The sequence below is a fragment of the Octopus bimaculoides genome, chromosome 5, assembly GCF_001194135.2.
Source record: "Octopus bimaculoides isolate UCB-OBI-ISO-001 chromosome 5, ASM119413v2, whole genome shotgun sequence".
Taxonomy (NCBI): Eukaryota; Metazoa; Mollusca; class Cephalopoda; order Octopoda; family Octopodidae; genus Octopus; species Octopus bimaculoides.
The window spans coordinates 49,188,910-49,200,707 of record NC_068985.1 but is presented as its reverse complement, the minus strand read 5'-3'; the positions used below and the strand labels follow the sequence as shown (position 1 = coordinate 49,200,707).

At 35.4% G+C, this 11,798-nt stretch overlaps 1 protein-coding gene across 1 annotated transcript in view; it reads right to left on the bottom strand.

Annotated features, from left to right (window-relative positions):
• LOC106874959 (contactin) overlaps positions 1-11,798 on the bottom strand; it is a 99,612-nt gene that overhangs the window by 47,446 nt on the left and 40,368 nt on the right. Inside the window, exons 6-10 of the mRNA XM_052968054.1 lie at positions 11,210-11,317; positions 8,742-9,062; positions 3,536-3,631; positions 1,459-1,695; positions 128-275 (exon numbers count right to left, since the gene is read on the bottom strand). Of these exons, the coding sequence (XP_052824014.1) occupies positions 128-275; positions 1,459-1,695; positions 3,536-3,631; positions 8,742-9,062; positions 11,210-11,317 (910 nt within the window). The remainder of the gene's footprint in view (positions 1-127; positions 276-1,458; positions 1,696-3,535; positions 3,632-8,741; positions 9,063-11,209; positions 11,318-11,798) is intronic.

Sequence of the window (11,798 nt, the reverse complement as noted above, 5' to 3'; positions counted from 1 at the left end):
CAGTGTCACACTTGTCATTATCAACAGTGTCACACTTGTCACCATCAAGTGTCACACTTGTCTCTGTCAACAGTGTCACACTTGTCACCATCAACAGTGTCACACTTGTCACCATCAAGTGTCACACTTGTCACCATCAACAGTGTCACACTTGTCATCATCAACAGTGTCACACTTGTCATCATCAACAGTGTCACACTTGTCATTATCAACAGTGTCACACTTGTCATTATCAACAGTGTCACACTTGTCACCATCAAGTGTCACACTTGTCTCTGTCAACAGTGTCGCACTTGTCACTGTCAACAGTGTCGCCCTTGTCACCATCAACAGTGTTGCCCTTGTCATTGTCAACAGTGTCAACTGGGTCAGGGCCTGCCTTAAGCCGGTTGGACTGACTACTCCCAATCAGGCCCTTCACTCAAGAGGGCCACATTTATACACCAACATTTCATAAAGGTGATTTCCCTGATGTCTTTATAAAAAAAAAAACATACTTTCTACACTTTAGCGACACAAGATATCAAATGATAAACTCATTCATCCAAGACTGGTTGCATTAGCTGCTGAATTTGAAAAAAATTATTGCACTTTCAGTGTAAGGGTCAATAAGTATGTTTGTATGTGAATGTTTGAGAGTGTTTATGGGGATGTGTGTCAGTTTCTAAAAATATGTTTAATTTGGGGGAAACTTTTTATTTCAATACAGTGTATTTTATATATATCTCTATATATAAAGATGAGAATATGTGTGTGTGTGTGTGTGTGTGTGTCTGTCTGCCTGTGTGTGTGAATCCCTACAACTCGAGAACTACACAACCAATGTCATTCAAATTTTACACATGCTTTACTTAGGGTCCATGTAGTGTCAGAGGCCCCAAAAATGTTTAACTTCTTGCCTAATGCAAGCCCAGAGCAATCTCTTATATCCTCCACTATTTCAGTATTAGGTGTCAAAAGTGAAACAATAACATCTCTCTATTGTAATGTCAGATATTTTCACTTTAATACTTTCACTATTGATACTGAAATTATTATCTCACATATATACAAGCATATGTACCTATATACATACAATGTATATGTGTAGATATATATATGTATATATATATATATATATGTACACATATATATATATAGATGTACATGTAATATGTTCACATATATATATATATATATACACACACACACACATATATACATACATGTATATATATTTATACACAAACATACACACACACACACATATATATATCAATTTAAATGCAGAGCAATCCTCAGCTGCATAAAGACAGAATTTAATTAAATTAAAACAGATGGACACATTAGTATAATTTTACCTAAAATCTCCAAGAAGATAAGGAGATAGACAAAGAACATGCTGCCTTCACTCCAGCTTAGAAGCTACTAAGGCATCAGGAAGAAAGACTGGTTACAGATTTTGAAGACATTACTTACCTTTATTCTTAATTTTTAACTGTATAGCCATGCTAGTTCGAAGCATGCTTTGTGTGTTGCTGAAATCTTTGTAATCATCAGGACTAGCCAATGCCACAATACAAAAATAACTGCCTGCATCAGTTTGAGTTACCTCTGAGAAATACAGGTTACCATTATGAGAAATGAAAAGATAAGAATTCTTGTCAGGGCGAACAAAATTTATGCTGTCATTGAAAGCCCACTGATAACGGAGAGCTAAAATAAAGAAAATAAAACATTGTAAATTATATAAAGGTTATTACTAATTTGTGATTAATCTTTCATAATCAGAATTTTATTTCAAGTAGGACAACTCCATTATCTAGACGTTAAACTCAGTAACACAAAGTGTGTTACCATCTCTGCCACTCCACAGACTTCACATTAACACTAGTTTCAACATATATAGCAAAACACAGTAACAAAAAACACATCACTACTTGTGTTGATAATGGAGTCTCAATATCAGTCATCGACAAACTGTATGGAAACCTTCTGAATGGCACACTTTATGGAAAATTATCTTTAATAATAGTGTGGCTAACCTGATGATGAGCTTTGTCATGAGAAAGGTTGACCATGCCTGCTTTATAGGAGTCATCTCTTTGCTAGAAATAAAACTAAGTCTTCCTTAATCTATTAACTAGTTTTAAAAACAAAATGAAATTCACACTGGATAATTAGTAATGAAATTATTGTATACAGTGCTCAGGTGTACTACAACTTGTCAAAAGTGCGCATAAAGCATATGCAGTATTGTACAAATGTCTGGAAAGTGAACAGTGTGTGAGTCAGATACATGCTTGCGTGTGTATGGAGGGGAGAAAATCAGGTGTAGTGTTGGCGAATCTCAGGAAGCATGGAAGTTTTGAAGGATGCAGTGCTCCGACAACTAACAATGTAGTTCTAGATATAATGTTAGAAGAATAAGAGGAGAGTCATAAATGGAATGCTTCTTGTCATAAAGTCTGCAAAATAATATTTGTTTGAGTCAATATTATTATTTTATGGAGGGATGAAATGCAAAGTTGACCCAGTGCAACTGACCGGATAATATATCAAAATCATCATTTTACATGTATATTAAATTTAATATACATAAGTCACAGGAATAGAAAGCACAACACCATCTGAACATGGTTAGTTAACATGCTAGTAATAGAAACCAAATTTTCTCTATATCATGACTGATTGTTTTAAGTACCACTTAATCAATAGGGTTGATTCAATTCCCACCACATGGTCCCTTAGGTAGCTTTAGCAGAGTATCCCTTCAATTACAATCATTCAGGTGTCCAATCTGAGGATAACTTGTTCCTTTCTTATTTGTTTTGAAAGCCCTGAAAAGAGTAATGAGCACTACCATTCCACTTAATTTAAAAAAAACAAAACAAAGGACAGCATACAACCCCATCCCATCAAAAAACAAAACAAAAACCCAACCAATCCAGGATGCTCATAGTCTAGTCTGAACTCTTTTGATCATAGTACCATCATTTTACTTAGACCAGGACTGACATTGTGTTAAAAAACAACAATAGTAGCAGCATCACCATCACCAACAACAGCATTATCAACAACAATCGAAATGTGAAACAATGCTAATACTGAAAAGCAATCAACACTATAGTTTTGCTTCCTTATTGTACTTATTTAGAAACAGTTTGTTCTGACAGGTACATTTCAACTGAGAATGGAAAGAGTTATAAGAAATACCACAAAATATTTGGTCTGATTCTGTGAAATGTGCATGTTGTAGTAATGTAAGTGTTTGGCACACAATCATTACGGCATCAGTTTAATTCTTAGATCAGGCAGTGCATTGCATCTTTGAATAATTCGCTTCCTTTCACATTGCTTCCATCAATTCAGGTGTAAATGATTATCAGCAGTAGCTTAAAGGTTCACCTTGTAATGGCGCGGCATCTGATTTGGTGGACAGTATTGCCTAACATGGAAACTATGATAGCTCCTGCCTAAGGAGCCAAAAGGTTCAAGCCAGACTAAAAAGATTCTTCAATGCTTTTTAATTAGCAATAATAAAAATCAATATTACCTGGATTATGATTTGGTGGTTTACATTGCAAATATGTTCCATCGTAACTATTAGCAACCACACCCTCTCGTTGCGTATTCAAAAACTCTCCAAGAACTGTGAATTGAAATTGAAATTATAAGGCTTTGTTTGAGATGTCAAGTACTAAAAAGGACATAATTTATTGAAAACATATTTTAAAACATGAAAAAAATTTTTTTATATGCAAGTATTCCTAAGGTTACACTGTGTGGTACCTTCTTGAATAAATATGTTCTAATGCAGGGGTTTTCAAACTTTTTGACTTGTGGACCCCTTTATATTTCAGGCTTTACCTTAGGGACCCCCTTATAAATGCTTATGAAATTTATACATAAATACTTGCTTAAAATAACATATATTTTTACATTTATTTATTTAACAGTATTTAACAAATAGGTTTATTGTCAATTAAAAGATTTCGATTAAAAAACATATAAAATCAAATTGCTCATAAAAAGCATTTGCTGTCTACGGACCCCCTGTGGTCCGTGAACCACAGTTTGAAAACCCCTGTTCTAATGTAACCTTGGGTTGATCAAAATTTTGAGCATGAAATTTGGTAGACAAACTATACAGAAATCTACACATGTGTGTCTGTGTGTGTGTGTTTGTGTAGAAAAATTACTCAAAACTTTGGCAAGCTGAATATCAGCATAAATTGGAATCTGGTCAGTTAAATACAGTATAGGCACAAGTAAAAAGTTTGTTTCCCAACCACATGGTTTGGGGTTCAGTCCCACAGCATGGCATCTTGGACAAGTGTCTTTTATTATAGACCTGGGTTGATCAAAGCCTTGTGAGTGGATTTGGTAAATGAAAACTGAAAGAAGCTTGTTGTGTGTGTGTGTGTGTGAGAGGGACTCTCCTGTCGAAGAGTATGTATGAGAGTTTAGCTTTTGCCAAATGACCTGCACAAATGATTTGATTATAGTGGTCAAATGTCTGTACTACACACTAGCTCAAACTCTCCATTAAATCGCCGTTGTCAGAACAGGTGCATGGTGTGGTGTACCATGCGTCAGGTGTTGAAGTGATTGCAGAATAATGTCAGATGAAGTATTTTGCTCAATAGCACAATGCACCACCCGGTCTAGGAATTGAAACTACAATCTCACCATTGTTAGTGCAACACCCTAACCACTATATAAATATACTAGTGCAGTGCAAGTACAGACAAAATGTTGAGAATCTTACTTCACAACCACAGAATTCTGGGTTCAGTTTCACTGTGTGGAATTCCATTGTGTGTGTGTGTGTGTGTGTGTGTGTGTGTGTGTGTGTGTGTGTGTGTGTGTGTGTGTGTGTGTGTGTGTGTGTGTGTGTGTGTGTGTGTGTGTGTGTGTGTGTGTGTGTGTGTGTGTGTGTGAATGATATTCCACTTGTTTTCACACTGATGTTGCTTTTGCAGTGATAAAGTTCAATGTCCCAAAATTACAAACATCACCTCTACCCAAGTAACTCAAGGGCTTGCACAAAGACAAGCATTTAACCAAGGAATACTATTTCAAGAAGCTTGTCCAACCCACTGTCTCATGGAAAAATTTGAAGTAAAAACAATAATGATAATTACTGTATGCATAAGCAAAAGCAGGGTATTGTAGTTACTTGTAGTCTGTTTGTGCAAGTAGTGGAAAATGGCTGAATGAATTTTCAAATTTTGCAGAAATACTCATTAGGTGAGTAGCTTGAAATGATGAAAATTTAGTTTGATTATCTTTAAAACTGACAGACGGGTGAATCCAAATGTTTTAATAGTGCAGATTTTTTTGTGAATGAATTTATGTGCACACATGGTATGCATGTTCTCAGCACAAGAAACTATTACTAGCACATGTATTACATCTATTAAAACATGTATTATGTCTATTAAAAACATGTATTATGTCTATTAAATACTATTTATCTCTCACCAAATGGAGTACTTTTTCTGTTGATCTTACCATCACAGAACAGTACACAATATATATCATCATCATCATTTTCTGATCTTAGTTCGAATATCAACTATGATTTTCAACTGAGTAAACAGGCAGAGATGTAGTGAATATTTTGAAACTTCAGTCATTACATCACATCCAGCTGATGAGAACCAATCAGATTCGTGCATATACACATGTGATCTGAAGAGTTCGAAACTGTAGTCATGGATTATCCTTCATTTCTCTAATGGTCTTTGTAGAGGTAAGACAGAATTTTCCTATATTCACCGCCTGCAAACATCTCCGCCTGTTAAACATTCAGCAAAGCTCTACATAGTACCATTAACTTATTGGCTGCAATTTCAAGCAAAGAATGTACTTCATGTACATTCACTTCATATTTATAATTCTACCTCTTATGGTGCTTTATTCTTTCTGGAAAGTAATATTATTTTGAATAATATTTATATCTCTTGTATGTATGTATGTATGTATGTATGTATGTATATATATATATATATATATATATATATATATATATATATATATATATATATATATATATATATATATATATATATATACACACACATATCATTTGATTCAACCTTCATCTGCATGTGTACCTATGCATGTAGACATGGTGCACTTATGCATGTAGAAACATGTGGGTACATACATACATATGCAACTGTGTGTACAGTGATGGATTTGAGGGTTTTGTTTTTTTATGAGTTGATTTCTGAATTTCAGAGAATAAATACTTATAATGGTGATACTTAAAAAAAAAAAAAGAATTGAACTTACAAATTTCTCAATAAGCAAGTGGTCATATTATTTATATCCTGCAACAAACTACAGTACATTTGATTTGCCTGCCATCATTGAAAGACGTTGAAAACACTTTAATTCTATGCAATATTTTCTATAAGTATTTCATTTGGTTCACTTTCTTTTCCATAATCATGATTATTATTTGAATAATCTTTTATTTAGTCATATGCAAATTTTACTAATATGCATTTGGCATTGACATCGATTGAGTCTACTTTTAGCTGTCATCTACTTAGGCTTCTAATCTTCTTTTAGTCAAACACTTACAAAGCTTAATTCAATCCAATTAAAAAGTAAGGGTAACCAACGCATTGCAAACCACACTATAATTTGCAAAAAATCTGCGCGCAGGACATACATTGCCCCTCTGATGCCCTTTTCTTCCATTATATTTTTGGAATGATGGATTTTGAGGCATACAAAGCTATAAATAATGGAGTATAAATACTGGCTGTGTGGTAAGAAGCTTGTTTCCCAACCACACGGTTCCAGATTCAGTCTCACTGCTTAGCACATTAGGCAAGTGTTTTCTACTACAGCCTTGGGCTGATCAAAGCCTTGTGAATGGATTTGGTAGATAGAAACTGAAAGAAGCTCATTGAGTGTGTGTGCCCCACCAATACTAGACAACCTGTGTTGGTGTGTTTATGTCCCTGTAATGCAGTTTGGCACTAACGGGGGCAGTCCACCCCAGGTAGCACTACTTTTGGGCCTGCTGTAGGCAATATGTACTTTTTGTGGGGGTCTGGGGGCAGCAAATTGTATGCCACCCCAGGTAGCATACACTCTAGCTATGCTAGTGCAGTTTAGCAAAAGAGACTGACAGAATAAGTACCAGGCTTGAAAAGAAAACAAGTCCCAAGGTGGATTCATCTGACTAAAAACTCTTCAACACGGTGCCTCAGCATGATGGCAGTCTAATGACTTGAAACAAGTAAAAAGATAAAAGATTAGCTTAAATACCCTCTAGGTAGAAAAAGTTAAAGGCTAATGCCTGTCATGTTTACAGAAAATGAAGGATTGTTCCCCACAGGCAGCCTTCAACTTTTTCAATCCAACATTTACACATTACTATCTATTGCTTCATTTGCTTCCATTGTTTCAAATCAGAACTATTTCATAATCTCTCAAAGTTTATAAATTCTAATGACATCGACAAGATAACAATGTTTTTTCATTTTTGCAATGGTGGTCAATGAGTCTTTTCCAGCAGAAAGTCTCACCTGTTTAAGAATAATGGCAGAGACCACTGCAACTCAAATTATAGAAAAGAAATTTCAGTGGAATTCTGTTTTATGATTGGCATATAACTTTCGTAACTTTTTCATTTTTTGGAATTTTCAAAAAATTTTGCAAATCTGTGTTCAACACAGGAAACTTAATTTTTTAAAATTTTGCTAACTTTGTTTTTTAAATTACAGCTTAAAATACAGACAGTCCAAATTTTTGGTTTAAATCCTAGCAATAGATCATTAAATGGAGAGGAAGATATTGAAAAGCATCAATACATCAGAGTGACAAGCAAGGACAGTATGAGGTGGTTGTAAGTTGTGCTAAAAATAACAACTACATATCCCTTAACTCACACAAATTTTTTCCTTTATTTTGATTTTTGCATAGTTGTATGATTTCCCATCTGTAGAAAAATTCCAAAAAATAAAAAAGTTATGAGGGATAATATGCCGTGTGTAAAGCAGAATTCTGCTGAAATTATTTTCTGTCTTATAAGCTAAGACATGGAAGAGGGTGCCCCCTACACATATAGGCCCAGCATCATGTGGCCATGTTCTGATGTCAAATGAACCAGTTCTCAATTCATAAGGCAAAAAATAGGTCCTGTGTCTCAAGTGTAAGCATAAGAGAACAGTAGTAGATCAGTAGAGTAAACTGTAAATAAACCAGCAGAAACAACTGATAATGGAAAATCATGAATCTAGAGCTTAAGAGTATGACAGTACATGATTGTTGATGTCTATAGGTATGGCACATGAAGAGAGAATCATTTCTTACTCTTTTACTTGTTTCAGTCATTTGACTGCGGCCATGCTGGAGCACCGCCTTCAATCGAGCAAATCGACCCCAGGACTTATTCTTTGGAAGCCTAGTACTTATTCTATCGGTCTCTTTTGCCAAACCACTAAGTTACGGGGGACATAAACACACCAGCATCGGTTGTCAAGCGATGTTGGGGGGACAAACACAGACACACAAACACACATACATATATACGATGGGCTTCTTTCAGTTTCTGTCTACCAAATCCACTCACAAGGCTTTGGTCAGCCCGAGGCTATAGTAGAAGACACTTGCCCAAGGTGCCATGCAGTGGAACTGAACCCGGAACCATGTGGTTGGTAAGCAAGCTACTTACCACACTGCCACTCCTGCGCCATCATCTAACATTAATAAAAATAATTTTTAAAATTACTTACAGCCAAATGTAAACTGTACTGTTTGGCTCATAATTTTGCCATAATTGTTAGAAGCCAAGCAGTGATAGTAGGTGTCATCTACTCCTCGTTTAGGCGGGGAAATTGTCAATCTTCCATTAGTAAGTGTGTAGCGAGAGTCTAGACTGGAACTTAATACAGTACTTTCACGGTACCAGCTGTAGACTGGTGGTGGGTTACCAAATGCAGTAAACTCCATATAGGTTCTGGGTGGATACATTATAGCTAGGACATTCTCTGGTTCCCTTTTTGTTTTTGGTCCTCTCTGAATATTATTCATGTCTTTCAAATGTTGTCCATAATCTATAAGAGAAATGAAGAACTCAAAGGTGAAGAGATAGTTTGGAAATTCCTCAACCCAAATGTCACACTGATATCAGTGCTTGGTAACAAAAATAGACATCTGGCATTGATACAATAAACATAATTGAGAGGTACTATGTCTTTTATATCCTTGATTTTGGATATATGATATAATGAAGTGGGAGTAAAGCAATATATTCACAGAGGTACTTTGACTACTGCTACGTGAGACTCCAAACACCCTCTGTCTCTCAATGATTGCACATTATTCTTTTGACAAGTTCACCTTTTAATCACACAAGGGTGTTGATGTCGATCACCACAACAGCGTCAGATAGCAGGGTATGATTTAAGGTGTTCAAGCTAGAACAGGTCATATATTTCAAAGTTACTATGTACAATAGAAGGGGTATAATTAGGAGTACTATGAAAGAGAGAGAGGGAATAATTGAGGGGTACTATGATGGAAAGAGAGGTATATTTAAAGGTTACTATGATAGAAAGAGGGGTATATTTAAGGCTTACTAGAAGAGATATAGTTAGGGACATTACACATGAGAGGTATTAAGTAAAAAAGTGAGCATAATTAAGTGTACTATGTAAGGGAGTGTGTGATCACAAGAGAGGGGATATAATAAGAAATACTAAGAGAGGGAAGTATATTTAAGGAAATATGTAAGAGAGATATAATTGAGGACTACTTTGAAAAGAGAGGGTGTAATAATATGTATAATAATTATGAGTAAGTGAGAATTATGACTGAATAAACTTCAGGGAGGTTGAGCCAGTCTTACACAGCTGACCTGGTGAGATTTAAACATAGAATATAGAGGGATAAAACTAAATATTGCATATCCTTGTTATTTAATCTCCCCCTGCGCCTACCACTGGTAGTCAATGACAATTCATCCATGTTCATCCTATCATATTTTTTCAGACTGTGTATCCAGAAACACATTAACCAAAGGGCCTTTGCCTTATTTAAGATGGTAGAGTGTGATTCAAGGGAAATTTTGTGATTTTAGTAGGTCTTAAGATTATGTGTAGGGGAGTACAACCTATCATCACTCAAATGAATATGGTTTGGTACATTATACTATGCTTTCACTAATTGTTTTAGATGTTTTTGTAGAAGTGAGTAGGCAGAAACACCCTCTCAGCTCTCTTGACCTAGCAAAATACTGAAGACATGATAGCTGGAAAGAGACACATAGACAGCTGCACCAATAGCTGGTTTGTATTTGTTGCAGCTAAAATGACAGGACCAATGTGAAATGAAGTGCCTTGCTCAAAGACACAACATACCCCTCAAACCAGGAATGGAACCCAAGACCTTGACTAGAGATATGTCATTGGTACAACACTAAGCATTTAAGGGGTACTGTGTAAGATAATGGGGGTATGATTTGTGGGGTACTACTTTGAAAATGGTGTATCTTTCAGGAGTATTATGTGCAAAAGAAGGGCTATAATTAAGATTACTATGAAAGAGAGTGTGTATAACTGAGGGGTATATGTAAGGGTTACTACGTAGAAGAGATATGATTAAGGGCAATGTCCCTTATTATATGGTTCAGGATCATGACCAAACACTCAAAACATTAGAGCATGCAACTTCACAGAAACAGCAGCTAAAATCTGTTGCAAATCATAGATTTTTATTTTTCAACTTTCAGTCAAGAAGGAAAGGATTTGCCAGTAACTCTTTTACAGGAGTTCTAAGATAGATAGGAGGGAGAAAGAGAATGGTACTCTCAAGCCGTAGACTTGTCATAAATGTTTGCAACAGGCTGGAGTGATAAAAGCACTCAAGGGCTTGGTGGTGAGTGATGGACTATATCTGTAACATATGCAGACAACAAAGGAATTTGAACTCAGAATGTAAAGAGCTGTAATAAATCCTGCAAGGCATATCTTCAGATACAAACATTTCTGTCAGTCCATTTGGCCCCCAAAAGACAAAATTATTCTCTGCAGGATTGGAACTCTGAATACAAGGTACCGACTTAAAGAAAGTAACATAGAATAATGTAGTCTTAAATATACACCTAGGTCTTTGATCATAAAGTCAGCTGGATAAGGGCAGACCTAGACCTAAACAATAACATAGTCAAACTAACAATAATACAATTGTCATTACAACTTACCAAAGTTTCTGTGTTGATTATAAATTCTGTAGCTTTCTTTTTCAGGAATTTCACAGATACTAGAACGTAGTGTCTGCCCATCATCCCGGATCCAACTGTATTTGCCATCTTGAAAACATAAATGGAAAAAAATTTATAATCTATTGTATTTTGGGATGCTCTCTTTTTCTCTTTTACTTGTTTCAGTCATTTGACTGTGGTCATGCTGGAGCACCACCTTTAGTCGAGCAAATCAGCCCCAGAACTTATTCTTTGTAAGATTAGTACTTATTCTATCGCTCTCTTTTGCCGAACCGCTAAGTTACGGGGACGTAAACACACCAGCATCGGTTGTCAAGTTATGTTGGGGGGGACAAACACAGACACACAAACATACACACACACATATATATATATATATATATATATATATAGGAAAATGAAAAATAATAATAAGGCAGAATGCTAAACTGAAAGCATATTTTAATATAGATGTGTAAAAAGGATTTCTAACCGGCTTTCATTGCATGGCAAATTTTCAAGAAGAGGGAGAATGAAAATGTTTTTTACAAAAAAGTAAAAAATAATATATAAAAAAATAAATATACCA